Source organism: Chrysemys picta, chromosome 3, assembly GCF_011386835.1.
Source record: "Chrysemys picta bellii isolate R12L10 chromosome 3, ASM1138683v2, whole genome shotgun sequence".
Classification (NCBI taxonomy): Eukaryota; Metazoa; Chordata; order Testudines; family Emydidae; genus Chrysemys; species Chrysemys picta.
The window spans coordinates 101769037-101789547 of NC_088793.1; the positions used below are offsets into that span (position 1 = coordinate 101769037).

At 40.7% G+C, this 20511-nt stretch overlaps 1 protein-coding gene across 2 annotated transcripts in view; it reads right to left on the bottom strand.

The window, feature by feature from the left end:
* Positions 1 to 1060: 1060 nt before the first annotated feature.
* The window catches only part of LOC101933543 (trace amine-associated receptor 1), a 28753-nt gene continuing 9302 nt past the window's right edge, over positions 1061 to 20511 (bottom strand). For both annotated transcript variants that reach the window (XM_065588653.1, XM_005280290.4), the window contains exon 2: positions 1061 to 3489. In XM_065588653.1, the coding sequence (XP_065444725.1) occupies positions 2344 to 3384 (1041 nt within the window). In that variant the 5' untranslated portion in view covers positions 3385 to 3489 and the 3' untranslated portion in view covers positions 1061 to 2343. The remainder of the gene's footprint in view (positions 3490 to 20511) is intronic.

Here is a 20511-nt window from a genome sequence, read left to right on the forward strand (position 1 = left end):
CAATATTCCTAACATCAGATACAGAAATGATACATGCATACAAATTGGATAATCACATTCAGTAAATTATAACCTTTCAAGACCCATTTTGTATAAAAATATATCTTAGGCCATATTCAAATAACACTATTTCTATGAAGAATCTGGAGTGTCACGTCACAGTGACCAACCGTCTGAGCCTGCAATCCCTCATTTGTTCATGTATGGGTGTTACTTAGACTTCATGGCTCTAACGTACACACACATTCCTCGCATGGTCTTTCTTGCTTACACCACTCATCAATCTCAATATTCACATTTCTGTGTAATAGATCATTTCCTAAAGCAATTATAAGATACTTAACATATAAACCAAATAAATATCAGAAGCCTCTCCTGGCTACATCCCTAGCCTTTGTCAGTTGAGTTTTCTGTGGGCTTCATCGTAGAAGTTGGTCTTGAGGAAGGATTTGAAGGATGCTAAGGTAGTGGTGACTTTATGTTCTAGTTCAGAGCAGATGATTTCATTGCTTGGTGATTGGCTGTAGATGATGTTTTTCAGGGAACTGTTACCAGAAGACCACCCTCAATCCTCTATATTTTGTAAAAGATTCCATTGAAGAACAACACTTCATAGTTTTTCCAGTTTTTTCCCCAAGGCCAGATCATGACCCTTGCTGTGCACTTATGCAGGGAAGTATCATGACATAATGAGACCCCTTTCTTCCCTGCATTGGCTACCTATGTCTCAGAGCCAAGGGGGACATTCACTGCAGGATCCCTAAAATCCCTACTGTGCAGGTGAGAAAGAAATGAGTGGACAGGAGTAAGGAGGACCCACCCTGCCAGCCAGCTTATCAGAGCCATCAGGGAGAGGGAAGTAAGCTGCACCAAAAAAGGATTTGTTTCCTCTATAGAGCAAGGAAGAAAAGAGGGCTGATTTTTTACTCTTTAATTATCAGTTAATTTATCTGTTATTAGTTACTTTCTTAATAATTTATAAATGCATATAAAGCAATGAAATAGTCATACTATCATTGGAGATAAAAACCTTCAATAACACATTTGGCCAGCTGCAGTATAATCCAGTGATTGTTTATTTTAGTTAGTTTTGGGGGATACAGATTTACAAGATGTCAGCGTAACAATAATAGAATAAAAGAGACAACAGGGAGTATTGATAGTTTGGTCTGGTGAAAGGGAGCATTATTTTAATTTCCCAGTGAAACATTAATAGGCAACTTGCATTCTCCTTATGCTAGGTGTTGTACAAAACACAGACTAAGAGACAAGATGCAACAAATGGCACACACTTTTCCTATCCATATCAGCACAGGATTTGATACTGTAATCATTTATTACTGCGTATAGCTCTTACTATAGAGTCTCGCTCCACTGACTGCTCAGTAATGACTGTGCCCAGTAGTAAGTATTACTCCTTGAAGTGTTTGCAAGATCAGGCCTGAGATATTATTTCTGTTTCAGTTTGGTAGCATGATATTCATTTTAGCATAGCAATGTTATATTTTAAAAGTCAACAAAAAGTGTCAATCAACAATTTTTGTTGCCATTTGTTAAAATAACAATACATCTTAGCTAAAACCTTTAGTCGCTACACATTTTACATTGTTCGTTTTACATAACAGAACAGTATCATCTACTTGCAACCAGTAGAGGACACTGGCCAATACAATTTGCAATGATTTTCAGATTCTAGCCCCTAGATGTTCAATGTTGCTTCTGAGTTCTGTTTGCTAAAGTTCACTTACCTTTGGTACTATTTTGATACCATTTAACATTGGGATCTTAAAATTATCACTTAAGAAATATTAATATATACTGAAAGGAGAATAGCTTTATGATAAAAGCTATGTCCTTTCATCTTCGGGTCATCGGTGGAAATCCAAAAGGAAAGCCCTTTGTTGTTCTGCTTAGAGGGCTGCAGATCCATACAAACCTCAGTTCAGCAATGAAATCTGTTGAGTGCTTGCTTTATAAAAGTGTGAGACAGGCCTTCCAAAAGAAAACAGTGCTTAGTGTATCAGAATTACATGATTTCTCTGCACAAAGTGATTTAATGTTCTTTTAAACTGCAAGCTCCCTTTTGTGTATTGTAGAGAGCTCAGCACATTGTAAGTGCTAAATAAATCATTAATCATAATAACCAAAGCACTAAACTTAATTTGAGGTAAGTTCCAGTCTGTACTGAGACAAGGTTTAAGGTACCACAGTTTACAACCTGAACCAGACTTCACAAATGGGTAAACAAACAGCTGTTGATTTTCGTCTCTTTTAGCTGTTATCTGTGTAAGTACAATCTCCAACCAATTGCTAAATGTAGTGAGTCCAAAAACTATAAGTATATTATTCTAAAAATAATTGAGTCCTGGAAGAGTCTGCTCTGAAAACTTTACCAAACAGAATCAGCTTTAGTGCTCTGCGAAACCACATGTAAAAAAATGCATACACTAATGGGTTAAATGTAGAATTCAGGTAACCAAACCACACCAACGCATCAATAAGAATAGGTGGTGTTGAGTAATTTATAAAGGGGTCAGTGACAGTACAGAAGAAAAATGGAGACCAACATATGAGAAAAACACCCATCACTATGCCTAATGTCTTTGCAGCTTTCCTTTCTCTACTTGGTGAAATGTGGTGCTTCATTTCAAATCTGATCTGCGTTTGGATAGCTGCATCTCTAATGGATCTTGCCTGCCTCTTGGCTATCGCGTATATTTTCCCATAGATGCACAACATAACAAATCCAGGGATGTAGAAGGAAATCATTGAGGCCACCACACCTGAAGTTTCACTAAAGAAGACAAAGCAGCCTCCAACACAGTGGATATGATTATAGAAAATCTCTTCTGCTCCTTTTAAGTTTAGCTCCAGAAAGATCAACCCAAAGGCAAAAATGGCAGGGATGGTCCAACTTATGATGATCATGACCACTATGATGCAAGTATTTATCTTAGATTTGTATCTCAGTGGATCACACACGGCATAGTAGCGATCAACAGAAATGAAGGAAAGATGGAAAATGGAGGCTGTGCTTAGCATAATGTCTGTGCTAGTGTGGATTTTGCAGAAGAGTTCTCCAAAGTACCAGCAGTTCTCCACAGACCTCACCATGCTGTAAGGCATGATGAAGCACCCCAACAAAAAGTCAACAGTGGCCATGGAAAGGATCAAGAAATTTGTAGGCGTATGGAGCTGCTTGAAGTGTGTTATTGAGATGATAACTGTCAGATTTCCAGCCAACGTGGCCAGGATGACGCACACCATGAAGCTATACATGGGGATACGGATATTGCTTGACCAGCTGCTCTTTATGCAGGAGCCATTTACAGATTCACAGCAAAACTGCATCCTTCCTGAGATCTCAAACCCACTTAAGTACATTGTAGTCTCAGCCTCCTGGATGTTGCACAGGCAACTTTTGTCCTAATGCTGAAATACATTTAGAGTTATTTATTGTTTTCCTGGGTATTCATCCGGCCAAGGTAACTGCAGAGAGAAAAAAGAAAATAATAAACATATTAATCTACCAGAACTTTTAGGAAATTAATTTTCTTTAATTCATTAAGGTCTTGGAGGGTATTAAACTGGTTTTGAAACAGAATTACACTTTTATCATTAGATTTTTCGGAACTGAGACTCTCCTTGGGCTGAATCATGGCCCGGATAATGCAGCAGGACACCTGTTGGCCCCACTTATCCACCAGCTACTGTTTGTTTTACATTCTGCAGCCCACTTGGCTGCAGCTTCCTGGAGACATAAATCAAAGACATAGACGTCAAAGTGGACAGGCCAGACACACAGATGGTAACATCTGGAGAGAACAGAAGGTTTCCACTAAGTCAAGGAAGAGTCCATTCTGGCAACAAATACTCTGAGATCCGCAACTAGTAAATATCACTTACCTACAGTCACATCTTCCCTCTGTCCATCAATCCTGTTCTCCCTCCCAGACTGCCTGTCTCTGGATGCTTTGATTGGTTGTTATGCTGACAGTAGGTCCCAGGACTCGTCTCTTTCCTTCTGGCTATGATCAGTGTAGCCTAAAGGGCTAGCCTGTTTGCTTGCCTATATATCTTTTCTTATGGGTTTTCTATGTGTAAGGGGACTGTTGCCCCCTTACTAACACTGGGGGTGTTTTGGTTGGCTAGCTCCCAGTACTAAAAGGGGAAGGGTCGGTGGCAAATCAGGAGCCGGAGACTGACAGTCCCCAGGAACAATGGGGAGAGGCCAATGCTCCAGATCAGCCTGATTGACAGGGCGGGCAGGCTAATCAGGGAGTCAGGAGGGGTCCCGTCCTCCATGTGAACTGGAATGGCCTGAGTCGTACAGAGTGGGGCCGAGCTAAGGAGAGAGCAGGGGCCCGAGCTAAGTTGCTGGAAGCAGAGCTGCAGCCCCAAAGCCAGAGCACAGCCCAGAGAGAGCCAGAGGGGCCAGACAAGCAGCCAGGGAGCAGGTCAGAGCTGGGAGCAGAGTCACAGAAGCAGCCTGCAGAGCAGACCTGTGCTGGGGGCAGGGCTGCAGCAACCAGAGCCAGAGAAGCAGCCCAGGGAGCTGAAGGCAGAGCAGCAGCAGCCATGCTGAGGCAGAGTGGAGCTGGAGCTAGAGCCGTCCGGAGCTGGGTGCGGTGAGCAGCTGGGAAGAGTGAGGGGGACCCAGCACAGGGAGACGCCTCAGCCAAGAGGCCCTGCAGGCCAGACTTGGAGGGGGATTGTAACCCCGACGGGGCGGGGGCGACGCTGGGAAGAAGGGTCCTGCCACCTAGAGCCTGAGAGCGTGTGGCCACCGCCAGAGCAAGTGTCCAACCCACAGCGTCTCTGCAGCACAGCCAGGGCCTGAGAAGGAGCCTGGGACCTACAAGGAACAGACTGTGAACTGCCCTGACATTCCAGAGACACTGTTTGTGATGTTCCCTGCCACAGAGCAGGGTGATGTGTTTTCCTTTAACTTTTCCCATTTTTCCTTATTCTTTTTTTAAATTAACTGTTAATTAAACAACTTGTATTTGCTTTAAGTTGTATGAAATGGTCAGTGGGTCAGGGAGGTGCCCAGTGCAGAGAGAGTACCCCGGAGTGGGGACACCCTAGCCCCTGTCCTGGGTGACCACAGCAGGGTTGGGGGTCGAGACCCCCAGGAATCCTGGGCCCAGCCTTGTCGGGGGTTACGAGGACTCTGCTAGACAGGAGAGTGGAAGGGGAGTCCTCGGGCAGGGAGGCCTCTGGGTAAAGGAAGTGGGAGCGAGGACTCAGATCCTTTCGCTAGCCCACTTCACCGGGGTAGTGCAGAAGCCAGGAAAGTTCCCCACAATAGCAGGACCATTCCCCCGCTTACATATGGGTTTGATTATTTGTTTTATTATAATAGGTCTATAGATTTATATTAGAGTATTTTTGGCTGTAACACAAGGGACCTACAGGCCACATCCTGTATGTTGAACTTAGGCAAAGTTAGTGGAAATATGTTCAGGATCTTTCACCCAGATATGTGGTGATGAGCTAAAGCATAAGGTCCATATATGGTTGTGACCTTTAAATTTAACAGATACACCACAAAGAACATGAAAATAACAGGTTAGGCCAAAAATAACAGATTTAAAAATGAGCTAATGGTCATTAATATGTATGCATATGTCATCCGTACACACAAACATGCCATCCTGTAAAGTAAGTCTACTCTGATATTTTGTGGGTGAAAAATTAAGTTTAAACATAAAAGGAGGATGCAAGTGTCAAGCTCTAGAAGTGTAACCCACCATGCCTCGGTAGCTTCTTTGTTCTTAGTTCTGGGTTCATTATTCTTTTGTTTATTAGTCTATTAATTGATAGTTCTTAATTCTTAAGTTTTAAGTCAGTTAGTTAAGTAAGTATCAGAGGAGTAGCCATGTTAGTCTGAATCTGTAAAAAGCAACAGAGGGTCCTGTGGCACCTTTGAGACTAACAGAAGTACTGGGAGCATAAGCTTTCGGGGGTAAGAACCTCACTTCTTCAGATGCCTTTGAAGAAGTGAGGCATCTGAAGAAGTGAGGTTCTTACCCACGAAAGCTTATGCTCCCAATACTTCTGTTAGTCTCAAAGGTGCCACAGGACCCTCTGTTGCTTCTTAGTTAAGTAAAACTCTCATGTCAGCTTTTCTAGTCTTTCTATAGCTTTTAGCTCTCTAGCTTCTCATAAGCTCTGCACCTCCCACTCAAGAATTGAGGAACCTGGACCTGAACTCTCTTGGCATGCCAGAGGTGAGGTTGGTCCTTTGTGTCTTACCACCAGGTTATCAAGAAAGGGTGTGAGTATATTAATCAAAAGCTTTATAGTATATAATACCACGTGTGTCTCTAGAACAATATTATTGCCTTATAATTCTGATTCTTTTATCATTTAATTACTATTTGATTACTATTCCATTTATCTCAATAGAAGTCTATATTTGTCTGAGTGTGAGTGTCCATGTCATACATCTCTGGGGTCCTTGCAAACTCTGTGTAGCCTAATTCTGGGACAAAAACCTTATTATCTTCTGATCAAATTAATTGGCAAGCCTATAACCCATATTATCTAAAATAATAATATTAACCTCCTAAAATCAGAGAGCAGGGATGATAAATCATGGCTTATTTGATCTTGAAAGCAATGTGGACAGCTTTGGAGTCTATGGGTCTCTGCCCCAGCTCCCATTTCTTCTCAGAGTCTTTGGCCTCTCTGGAACAAGCCACTCAACACCATTGCCTTGCTTGTGGATGCACAGCTATACAACAGAGACTATCCATTTCTTAATTAGGGCTCTTTGCCTGCTTCAGCATCATTATAACTTAGGTGAGAGATCCTGGTACCGTCTTCTGTTTTTTTGAAATATTGCATTAGGCTGCATAAGTATTACGAAAAGCCCTTTGTCTGTATGTTTTTTTAATAGATTGCTAACTCCTAAGGGCTATATTTCTTAAAGTGTCGGACTACACCACCCGCTCAGTGAATAAATAAGAGTGTCTGTCTGTGTTTGTGGGGGATGATATAGTGTGGAAATGCTAATGTGGCCTAGTGAATAGAACACTTCCCAGCACTCCCACTGGCCTGCTGAGGAACCCAGGATAAATCACTTCTCTCTGTGCCTCAGTTTTCCTAACTGTAAAATGGGGATGATCCTGACCTTCTTTGTAAAGTGCTTTGAGATCTATGGATGAAAAGCCATACATAAGAGCTAGGGACTGTTATTAATGTATTCAGTGAGACTCCATGGAGGAGCGGGGATGTACCTATATGAAGCAGTGTGCAAGCTCAGGGCCTACGTGAGGAAACAGAAGTTGTTTGTGAAGAGAATATAGTATGGGGCTTGTAGGGCCTTATTCTGCTCTCAGTTACACCAATGGAGATGCTTTGGATTTGACATGGGATAACTGAGAGCAGAATCAGGACCAAAGTATGCACATTTGTCCATTTTAAAAATTATTTTTGATTTGCAGCAGCACAGAGTGTCTTTTTATCTGGTTGACACCACAGATCAATACCATGGTACAGTTTAAGTACAGCGGTGATCAGTAAGTGCGAAGACTTAATTCAAAGACTTTAGAAGAAAAGGGATGCCACTGTCTACATTATTGTCATTATTAATCCTAGATGTTAGAAGTATGCTTTTTTGAGTACATTTGTAACAATATAGACATCTCTTTAATATAATACTATTAAAACACCCCTTGCTTTGACAATTTCAGTTCTTAGCAATTTTATAAACTAAACTAAATGCTTTCCTTTTAAATTTTGTTCTTTCCTTCTTATTTGGGCACAGGCGCATATCTATAAAAGTAGTGGAAACTGGTATGAATGAGTTTCTGTTGGGTTGCACTCAGTTACTGTACAGTGAAAACAAACACTAAATCATACACAGACAGCATGTTACTAGGAAAAAGATTCCCAGCATGTTTCACTGATATTTCAGTAAAGATAGCTTTCAGTTTTACCCAACATGATAACTTTGTTTTGTAAAGATTGTTTTTTTATAGTGAACATAGTGCTCGTGCACTCACACAGGTGCCGCATACACAAGTTGTTACCACTCAGAGCAACTGCTATGAGATGTAGCTTGCCATATCCTTCACTTTAATTGGTAGCCCAGGGTCCATATGGCAAAAGTTTAGCCACCTGTGTAAAAGGCTGAGCAAATAATTCAACAAACAATTTTGTATAATACTCAAAAAACACAGTGATAGAACATTGCTATAGGGACAGTCACTAGTGCTTTTAAAAATTTTAGACATAGCTATAATTGACAGACATATTTTTCCTTCGATCCCAACAAACACAAATTCTAATTTTTCCTAAAGAAATCTCCATATATACTGTATCTATATCTGTAAAGTTCACATTTATAATTGATCATTTTAATATTTGTTTATTATCTTGCATTTCCTCTTTCTAGTTCTCTTTTCTGATGGGTCTCTGAAATTCGAAGTAAGTTCTTTATCTCTCCAAAACCAATAAACATTGGTAAATGGGTCTCTCTCTTGACAGATGATTAATCAAATGACAAGCCTCACTAGATTTTCATCACATTTACTTTTTAATAGTTAGTAGCAGTTCTCTGCACATCCTCCGCTGTCCTTTCTGTGTAATACTGAGCAGCAGAGAAATGTGCTGGTTTCCTGTACTTAAACAAGAAATTTAGAATCCATATGACTGCAGGCAGTAAATACATGCCATGTCAATGGCTGCAAATCAAAATATCTAGGATAGAAATTCAATTGACAAAAATAAAATAATTAAGAGGCATTGATTTACTTCATGTATTTGATGAATAACTGAACTATTTGTGGAATCATTGACCAAGTGAAATGGACTGAAAATATTGATACTGCTTTTATTGTGCTTTTATTATTTGTATACTTACTGTAACCTCGTAACTCATACCTCCTCAGTTCTGCTGTATTCCATAATTTTGGACACATACCACACTCTTTTATACTGCTTGTGTAAGAAAATGAATTGAACTGTCAACAGTTCTGTTTATCTTCAATAAAATTAGTAATATCCAGGCATACTCAGAGGCTGGTTAAATCAGTTCTGCTCTCTGATCAGTTCCCCTGCCTTAGATTATAAAATCCCCACATGCTAGGATTCATTATTTTATTGATATGCAAACACATTTGGTCGCTGCCATATCATCATGACTGTGCTACTTTTGTAATAGGCTTATTATAATGTATCACTTTCTCTTTATAAAATCAAACTGATTTAAGACCACTGCAATATAAAGGGTATTATTAATAAGCATTTTTGTTTTTTAATAAAATTAACTTTGTAATTGCTACATGCAAAATATTAGCCTTCAGTAACAGTCTTCACAGCAATACATTGTCCTTTCATAGAAAAAAATATAAGGTCAGGGCCTCACCGTTGGTGTAAATCAGCTTAGCTCAATTGACCAACCAAGCTGTGACACAAAAGATTAACATTAAAGGAAGCGCTCCGGCTAAGCAGTTCTAAAACTCTCTGGTGTTGCAACTGAGAATCTGGCCCACACACACACTGAATAGATTTAGGATAACATCTTAGGACCAAACTCTGGCTGGCCCAGTACAAGTGAACTTAAAGTAGGAAAAGACCCAAAGAGCCTTTTCCTGACTCTAGTGAACTTAATACAGGGATTAGACACCATTTGGCTGGCTTCATTAAGCATGGTAAAGGATGGGTGCAGGCTGGTATCATTGGAATCACTTACCAACCCAAAGAATATATGCTTGAATTGGGTACGGTCATGACTATGGCACTCCAGTCCCACCCTTTGCATTGGTAAGTACCAATAGTGGAGCACTGCAGCAAACACAAGTCGCACCTTTTTCAATGAATAGAAAGAGCTGCATTGCACTAGGGTTTCCCCAGTGCCCTTGGAGACTCCACCAGTGCCAGAGTTCTAACAGTGCTGCTCCTTACCAGAGTACTACAGAGGCTCACAGAACAATAGCAGGAAGCCAGGCATGGGTTAGTTTTGCCCACCCAGAACCCTGGGCACTTATGGTGCTGCTGTGAGTTCACTGCTATTGTTACTTGAGCTAGCTTTGACATACATATGCTGCTCGTGATCTACATGTCCTCATGTACTGCAGTCACACTTCCCAGTTGCAGCATAGACATACCTTTAGGGCTTGTCTACACTTTAAATGCTGTAGCAGTGCAGCAACACCAAATTAGCGCTTCAGTGACGATGCTGACAGGAGGACTTCTCCCATATGCGTTGGTAGGCCACCTCCCTGAGAGGCAGTAGCTAGATTGACGGGAAGATTCTCCCATTGACCTAGCGTTGTCTACACCAGGGGTTAGGTCAGTTTAACTGTGTCACTCAAGGGTGTGGATTTGTTATAGCCCTGAGCAACGGAGATATACCAACCTACTTTCCTAGTGTAAACCAGGCCTGAATGTCTTCTAAAAAAATGTTAAGTGTAGACAATCATCCCTCAGAATTCCTTCAGAAGTGATATTTATGTAGCATCCCACTGCCTCTTCCATTACTTAAGAAAATAGGTGGTCCATAAAAGATTGGTTTCTACAGATCCATCTTGTACAGGTAATAAATGATAAACTGAAGAGTTTTAGAACTGCTTTACTCGCAGAGCTTCCTTTAATGTTAGTCTTTTGTGTCTGATTTTATGATAGCTTTAGAGAATAGAATCACAGTTTAGCTCCCAATTACAGCTATGCCCGAGGAAGAAAGTAGCTTATTACCAGGTATTAAAATAAAGGGCATTCTTTTTTCTTAACAACAAAGCAAGGACCCACCCTAGTTCTAATGAGCATCTTGCCAAATGGTTATGTATAATCAGACTGAACTTCAGCCGTAAGTGTACTTAGAATTTTAGCAGCCTTTCTTCATTTTAGCAGGCATGTCTTGGACAAGTCCGGGACAGAGGCCTTATAAGGGTATTAGACAAAAACGTGTGTGTGTGTGTGTGTGTGTGTGTGTGTGTGTACAACAACATTGTAGACACCCATGCCAAGTTCTGGGCACCCGGCTATAATTTAATTTCACAATAGCTTCCCAACGACCTCCCCAACTATAAAATAACTCCCACAATGAACAACAAATGTTCTTTGGTCTTCAACAGTCCCCATTCCAAATGCCTGGGAGGAAAGATGCAGTGTGCCCTAAAGATTAGCAGATCCAGACTCTGATCAGACCTTTCATTGAAACTGCCCTGCCAGCAGCCCTTCCTGTTCATGACAAGTGGCATGTAGCTTGTGTACATGCTCCAATATTAATTCTGACATTATGTCATGGGGAGAGAGGTAACAAGTTCCTTAGGTAACTATTCATGGCTTTATAAGCTAAACCAACACATTGAATTCCAGCTGGAGAATCTGACTGCTCACCTGTGCAGGTCCAGATCACTGTGGAAAATGTATTTTTGATATGATACTCCGCTTAATAAATGGGCTGTCACATTCTGTGCTGATTTCAGTTTCCAAAGTGGTCTCAGTGTAAAGTCTAACCTTGAGGTGGCAAAAGCACGAGTATGTGTAGCAAGAGCTACATTAGATGGATGAGATCACACTCTTCTGATTAGGCACAGATGAAAAAAGTGCTCATGATCACAACCACTACCTGAACATCCAGATTAGCCCAGCATCCGGTATCACTTCTAAGCTGCAAACCCTATGTTACAAATGGCAGTCCCACACTGTCAATCAAGCATGCCAAGTTCCATCAGTTCTTCTGCTGCTTTCCTCAGCTCACCAAAATTATCTCCATTGTGCATGGCTTGAGACACAGCGCACCAATTCTTATCCAAGCCACAAGCTCATCTAGACACCAAGGTATTTATTCCACTACGCCAGTCATATCACAGAATCATATCATAGAAGTGTAAGACTGGAATGGACCTCAAAAGGTCATGTAGTCCAGTCCTCTGCACTCAAGGTAGGAATACATAGTAACTAGGTCATTTCTGACAAGTGTTTGTCTAAACTGTTCTTAAAAACCTCTAATGATGGAGATTCCACAACTTCCTTAGGCAATTTGTTCCAGTGCTTAACTATCCTGACAATTACAACTTTTTTCTTAATGTCCAACCTAAACCACCCTTGCTGCAATTTAAGCCCATTGCTTCTTGTCCTAGCCTCAAAGGTTAAAGAAAACAGTTCTTCTCCCTCCTCCTCCTTGTGACAACCTTTTATGTACTTGAAAACTGTTATCATGTCCCCTCTCAGTCTTCTCTTCTCCAAACTAAACAAACCCAATTTTTTCAGTCTTCCCTCATAGGTCATGTTTGCTAGACCTTTAATCATTTTTGTTGCTGTTCTCTGTACTTTCTCCAATTTGGCCACATCTTTCCTGAAATGTGTTGCCCAGAACTGGACACAATAGAATCATAGAATATCAGAGTTGGAAGGGACCTCAAGAGGTCATCTAGTCCAACCCCCTGCTCAAAGCAGGACCAATTCCCAGCTAAATCATCCCAGCCAGGGCTTTGTCAAGCTGGGCCTTAAAAACCTCCAAGGAAGGAGACTCCACCACCTCCCTAGGTAACGCATTCCAGTGTTTCACCACCCTCCTAGTGAAATAGTTTTTCCTGATATCCAACCTGGACCTCCCCCACTGCAACTTGAGATCATTGCTCCTTGTTCTGTCATCTGCCACCACTGAGAACAGCCGAGCTCCATCCTCTTTGGAACCCCCCTTCAGGTAGTTGAAGGCTGCTATCAAATCCCCCCTCATTCTTCTCTTCTGGAGACTAAACAATCCCAGTTCCCTCAGCCTCTCCTCATAAGTCATGTGCTCCAGACCCCTAATCAGACAATACTCGAGTTGAGGCCTAATCAGCATGGAGTAGAGCAGAAGAATTACTTCTCATGTCTTGTTCACAACACTCCTGTTAATACATCCCAGAATATTTGCTTTTTTTCACAACAGTGTTACATTGTTGACTTAAATTTAGCTCGTGATCCACTATGACTCCCAGATCTCTTTCTGCAATACTCCTTCCTTTGCAGTTATTTCCCATTTTGTATGTGTTCAACTGATTGTTCCTTCCTAAGTGGAGTATTTTGCATTTGTCCTTATTGAATTCCATCCTGTTTACTTCAGACCATTTCTCCAGTTTGTCCAGATCATTTTTAATTTTAATCCTATCCTCCCAGATTGGTATTGTCTGGGAACTTTGTAAGTGTACTTGCTATGGTATTATCTAAATCAGTTATGAAGATATTGAACAGAATAGGTCGCAGGACCAATCCCTTGTGGGACCCCACTTGATATGCCCTTCCAGCTAGACTGTCAACCACTGATAACAGCTCTCTGAGACCAGTTTTCCAACCAGTTATCCACCTGCCGTATAGTAGCTTAATCTAGGCTGTATTGCCCTAGTTTGTTTATGAGAAGGTCATGCAAGACAGCATCAAAAGCCCTACTAAATTCAAGATATACTACTCCTTCCTATCCCAAGGCGTGTTACCCCTGCCAGAGAAAACTATTAGGTTGCTTTGGCGCTATTTGTTCTTAACAAATCTATGATGACTGTTACTTATCACCTTATTACCTTCTAGACGTTTGCAAACTGATTGATGATTAATAGCTCCATTATCTTTCCGGGTACTGAAGTTAAGCTGACTGGTCTGTAATTCCCTGGGTTGTCCTTATTCCCCTTTTTATAGATTGGCACTATATTTGCCCTCTTCCAGGCATCTGGAATCAATCCTGTCTTCCATGAGTTTTCAAAGATAATCACTGATTGCTCAGATATCTCCTCAGTCAGCTCCTTGAGTATTCTAGGAGGCATTACATCAGGCCCTGGCAACTTGAAGATATCTAACTTGTCTAAGTAATTTTTAGCTTGTTCTTTCCCTATTTTAGCTTCAGGTCCGACCTCATTTTCACTGGCGTTCACTATGTTAGATGTCCAATCGCCACTAACCTTGTCAGACATGATATAGACATAAAGGTGGATGTTTCCAGAATACTGAATACATTGTAGCCCATATCCTCTCATTAGCCCTACCAATGATATACTCATTCAAAAGAATCCCCTGGGTACCCTGCATGACAGAAGCCTAGGACAGAGGTACAATTGCCCACCACTACTCAGAAATACAGCAGAAGAGCCATTAAAAGCAACTTCAGCCACTCCTGCTAGGGTCTGCAGATGCCTCAACAAAAAACTTGTGGTCAATGGTAACACAGGTGGCTGTTGGACCTACTAGAATCAGAACAGTCATACTTGGAAATATAAAGGACTTTTAAAGTGGATGTAGAGAGGCCCTAGTGTAGCAATATCATCTGTAGCTATGGGACTTATGACTTATGCAACCAGTGCAGATTCCACTCCCGAGCAAGCCCTATAATTCAACTGTCCAGGATAAAATAAAAATAAAAATAAATCAGCAGATATAAAAATACTGTCAGAGCTGACCTCGCAGGACTTTTCTAAATTACTTTTCCTTGCCTCTCCACAGAAAATAAAAAAGGATGGATATTGGTAAATAGTTCCCAAGAAAGTCAGTGTCGAGAGTTTGTTTCTTGAAAGGAAACCTCACAATTGCTTCTTTAAGAATAGCTGGTGCTTTGACCCCACAGGGAAACATTGACAATCTTCCCCCAACTAAAGCTTATGCTCTAATAAATTTGTTAGTCTCTAAGGTGCCACAAGTACTCCTGTTCTTTTTAAAACTAGTCAGACAACCTCATGGGTCTTTCACACTTGCAGCACCCGATCCCTAGTAGTTCTTTCACTCCCACAGATATGATACTAGGAAAGACCTAACATTAAAAATTAAGCTCTGTGAACTCTCACTGCCAAAATATAATGGAGCAGCATTTTTTCTTAAGTATTAACTATAGTTTAAACAGCTGCCTTTTCTCACAAATTTTTCTTAATCTCAATGCCAGTGGCTCCTTTTTGTTATACAAAATTACTGTGTAAATACTGTATTCAACTAACGCGTACTCTAGCTTCCTTTATACTAACATTAACAAAGCACCCAAGCCCCAGAACATTACATTTAGAAGATGTTTATATTACCAATGAACCTTCCACAGTACATCTGATATTTGCTTTTGCTCATCATGCTGTTAAACCATGTAAATATTTTATTTCAGATGTTTAAAAAGAAGACACTTGCTTCAGGGTTTAATAGAAGTTTCTAACTTTAAAAACTGTAGATTAAAAAAAGTCATTTTGAAAGATCTAAAACATTAATTACAAGCAGTACTTATTCATGTATAGTTTATGCTTAATTTTTCCCCATCACCACTAGTAGGAGTTAAACCACACCTGCAATATTTAATAAAGTCCACCCATGGTACAGGAAGCAGCACACCAGTTTGAAGCTAGGTTTTGTGCTTTAGAGAAGATAAATCTGGGCTTTGATGACAGTAAAAATTGGCTTCCATCAAACAAATGAGGAAAGAGGGAAGAAATCTCTTTTATGTCCTCTGTTTTTTCAGAGGACAAACACAGTAGTTTATTAGCAAAAGCTATTTACATTTTATTATCTTCTATATGATTGGAATAATAATTAAGGCAAGGATGGAGAATTCCTGTCCATAAATGACTAACAGGCAATGATTTTATGGCCTGAAATGTAACCTAAACCCACCCAGTAGTTCCAGTCAGTACTACCCATGAAATACCCTGTGTCAAAGTCATTGTAATTGTTTGCTGCACAGTTGTGTTCTTCTGGGATTTATACTTTTCATGTTCCACTTTTGTGCATCTGACACTATTGCTGCCAATTTGCATCTGTTATTTATCCAATAGGGGAAATTAGAGGGTGCCTTGTTACTATGGTAAAGAAGACTGGTTTGCTCAAGTCATTAAGATTAAGCAGTTGGGTTTATTTTTGGTTGGCTGGTTAGTTTATCGGACAAACACTTCGGGCAAGATCCTGCTCCCATTGAAGTCAATGGGACAATTCATGGAAGTAAAACAAGCTGCTATAGTTATGGTTAAGACCAAATTCTGTTTAAAGCTTGATTATTCTCAGTGCTCTAAAATCCATACCATTGCTTGAGTTTTGGCATGACTCGTAACGATGTGGGGTTCTGTTAGTGATCCAAATTTGGGATAATTTGATCACAGGGTTCCTGAGGAACAGCACCCAGAAAAAAAAGTTTTTTTAAAGTTGACAGATTCTGTTCACAGATAGACATTAAACCAGGGCTCAGATCATCATTAAGGTTAAGATTCTGTCATGGGTATTTTTAGTGAAACTCAGGGACAGTTTGCGGGCACTAAACAAAAATTCATGGAAGCCAGTAACCTGTCCCTGACTTTTACTAAAAATACTCGGGGAGGGGGACAAAGAGTTCTGCTGGGGACTTGCAGCTGCTTCAGCCCTGCCACTGCTCCTGCGGCAGGGCCTGACCACTGCTGCTCCAGCCCCAGGGATGCTGACCCAACTGCAGTCGCTGCTCCAGCCCTGGGGCTGCTGCTCTAGTGGTCCTGGGCTGACAGGTGCTCCAGCTTTGCCCCAGAGGAAGCCCTGGGGTTCCTGGAAAGTCACAGAATCCTTGACCTCCATGACTGAATCCTATCCTTAATCATTATGCACCAGGGTCTCCAGTGCTGGAGCGATGTCCGAAAAGAGTGCCTGGCACCCACCAACTCTTGCAGGAAAATCAAATTAAAACGTTCCAAAAAGAGTTTGCTTCTCCAGCTAGGTGCTTGAGAAGGTCTGCATGCCTATTTGTGCACCTAATGGATTATACTGAGCATGTGCAGAGAGAGAGGCTAACTATCTGGAAAACTACCTCTACATTATAGGACCTTGGTGTATCTGACTATGTATAATAGTATTTGACTCTGAGCCCCACCGCAGCCACTGAGAGTTCAACTCCATTATAGGGCAGAAATCTGAATTTAAAAAAGCAGGCATATTGCTCCAATCTGCCTTTATCAAAGGGGGATCTTTATTTTGTGGAAATGTAATCTGAGTACAGGGGAATATTCAGAAAGCACTGAAATTAGTTTTTGAAAATAAAATAAAAAAATACACTAGCAAATGTTCACTGGGAGGGGAGAGCGATTAAACATGGAAGAGTAGGCAAAAATAGAGAGAGATGGGCTGGCGGTCAGGTGATGGGGAGGGGATGGGAGCAGTGGGACACTGGGAAGAGGAATATGAGGGTGAGTGAAAAGGAGACTGGGGAGAATAGAGGCAGGTGTGCCCATCAGCCCCACATTTCCATCCTGCATGTCTGGGTGCCCACAACGCATCTACAGGGGTGACACACACCTCCTTTCCTGTCCTCCCTTATGTCAGCCAAGCTCTGGAGTGGATTTGCCTATTGGGGCAGGGTATCTGAGCCCTGCTCCCTGCCCTCCCCCGCCCGTGTGCCAGGATCTGGGGAGAGGCTGCCCATTTATGAGAGTGTGATCTGTTGTAATAATTGGGCCCACAACTTTAACCGTAAAGACACCAGTAAAAAGTGAGTTCAAATTTATAAAGTGTCAGAATAAGCTAAACCAATACATGTTGATGGGAAACGGCACAAAAGGGAGATAAACAGACTAAATTAGTACAAACAAAAAGGCCTACTGATATAATTCAAGGACTATGTTAAGATCACACCTGATTAAAAAAAAAAGAGAGAGAAGTGTGGGACAGAAAATCAATGAACCAAAATTAGGTGTGTCAGAAATTAGGCCTAATTGGTGGACTTTGGATGGAGGCAAAGTGAAATGCAACAATGGCTGACTAAAAGAGGGGGAAGGAGTGAGATGTACCATCATGGCTGCCTCCTGAGACCACCTGGGATGTGAATCTTTGTTGTGTTCCCCCCACACACACTTCCACCACCCCTGTGTTCTTTTCCTTCCCTACTTTATTTCTTCTATTTCTCATCTTTTTCCGTTTTCCTTCTCTCCAATAACAATCTAGCTTAGCTGGCCAAGACTGCATATTTTACAATACAGCTGTAAGCCTATGACCATAAAGGCAATTAAATGCAATACTCTAAACAGCCTGACTGCCTTGCTGGTGCAAGTTTGCCAGCTCTTGGAGTGGCTAATAAAACCCTGGGCAGAAATCTGAGAATGACTTGAAAACATTTGGGAAAAATCTGCCTCGGTCAAGGATCATTTTTCTTGATATAGATATATTTGGAGAAATGTAATCTGAGGAGAGGGAAGAGGGGATGGGGGGGTTAATGTAAGCAGGAGAGGGTGGAGAATAACAGGGATAGTAGAGGAAGTAGGTGGGTTTTCAGTCCCGAATTCTCCCTTTCTGTGTTTCTACTGGAAACTGGGGGCGGGGGAGGGAGGGCACCTCTCTGCAGGGGTCTGAGCTGTGTGTTCTGGGCAAGCCTGTGACTCTTGAGGTATCTGAGACTGTCTTTCCTGTCCCTCCAATTACTTCACCTCTTGGTGCCTCCGTTTCCCATCTGTAAAATGGGGATAAGAGCCTCTGTTGAAAAGCACTACATAAAAGGTAGGTCTTTAGATTATTACCTAGCTGTAGTAGCATGTTGTCAACTGTAAACGTAAGTCCGAACTACAACTAAATGTAGTTAACTCCTGCCAATGAACATTTCTCTTTCTGTTTAAAAAATTAGGAAATTAAATGGTAAATTGCTAATGCAGAGTTAAGGTTGCCTGGTGATAGTGCCTGCCCTTCGAGAACACAAAGCTCAAACTTCTGAAAGCAGGAAATACAGAGTTAAAGCAAATGCCCATGCAACCTTAACTCTGCCCTCTTTGAGCAATGCTCCAACACATCCATAACACACATACCCCCACTCTGGTTTTCACTGTAATGAACAGGTACTTCCTGCTCCTGCGCTACACTCAAACATGGAATCTGCTTCCTGACAGAATACCACACTTGTAAAATTTAACAACTTCATCCCTTTTTCATCCCCTTCACACTTACACATAGGACACCACCTAAACCTCTACTTTCCATTACCCAGCATTAAATCCACAGACTGCTCTCATACCCCACCTCGCTACTGACCATACCTATAGCAAGAAGTTCTCAGTGCTCTGCTACCTACACAATTCTGTATTGAAATGATGCAGACTGGAACCGCAAGGTACATATGTGTCTCTTTCCTTTTCTGACACACATGGGGGGGACTCGGACCCTTTTCAGATGTTTGAGTTTTGCTGAACTTGACATTCTGGAGGACATACGTTGTCACTGCACAACCTTACTCTGTGTTAATGAACTTTTTTGCATTCTACTGTATTTCAACTCTAACATTCAATGCATTTGTGATCCTTGCCACCTTTAGTTTGCTATTAGAAAGCACTACTTACAGTTTTTGTCTTCTATTTAATTAGAATAGTAATTATGGAGAAGAAGGGGATTTCCTGCAGATAAATGATCATCATGTGATGATTTTATGCCCTGAAATACAACTTCAATTTTTTTTAAGTATAGGCTCATTTTCCAAGGGTCAGAACCTCATTGCATATAAACTGGGGGTAAGACTATAGTCTGATTAAAATTTTCATTTGAATTGAACCCAGAAAAGATTCCACTCAGGATAAGACACATTTGACAGGAGCTAAAGAGGAAAATTTTCATGTAGCTGTGAAACCCAAATCCACAAAGTTCAAGGCAGTTCAGATCTGGGATTCTGATTCAGGCCCATCTTCAGATTTGACCTTTACTGATTACTAGAACTGGGTAAATAATTCAGAACAAGTAATTTACTAGACAAAAAATTACCTCATTTTCTGATCAAAAAATGTCAGTGAAAGTATAGTGATTTTCTCGGATTTATTCATCATTTGCCATTATTCACTGAACCATTTCTGTGAATATTTTTTAGTCTGTACCTTGTTTGCAAACATTTAGTTGAAAACATTCAATACTTGAAATTCAAGCTATCTTGATTGGAGATAGGGGTCACATGTATTACTTCTATTTCCCGATTAGCCGAGTAACTCTTTTAAATCTGTTTTCTGATGTGGTTATGCAAGATTACTAATTCAGAAGTCACTTTCTATTACTATTCTAAAACATTCACTTACCATTCACTGTTTCTGTGAATGTTAGGAAATTCATTTCCTAAAATATTTTCACAAGGCAAATGCAAAAGAGGAGCAAACAATGAAAAATAAACCAGACAAATATTCTCAAACATTTCCCAGTACTCATTCAGTTCCAGTGCTTTCCTGAGGACACAAATTTCATTCCTGGATTGCTGCTTCATATTTAAAAGTAACACTTGATTTCATTTGTGCCTGTTTTATAAGGGCATTTAATACATAACAACCCTTGAAAACTAGTTTTCATTTTTGTAAGGTATAGATATTTTTAATTTTCAGAAAAATATTACTGTAAAAAAATGAAAGTCACCTGTACATTTGTATTTAGATTTGGGGATTCTTTGGTAAATATAATTCCATTTGTTTTCTTCCTTATATAAAATATTATTAACCTTGATATTGTCTTTGAAAATGAAACTGGTTAGTCTAAACATCTGACCTACCATGAAAATGGTGCCATCTTGAAAAATCTTAGTGGGTCCTTCTTTTTAAAAATAGCAAAATCCATTCAAAATAGTAAAATGTAACAAATATCAGGCAT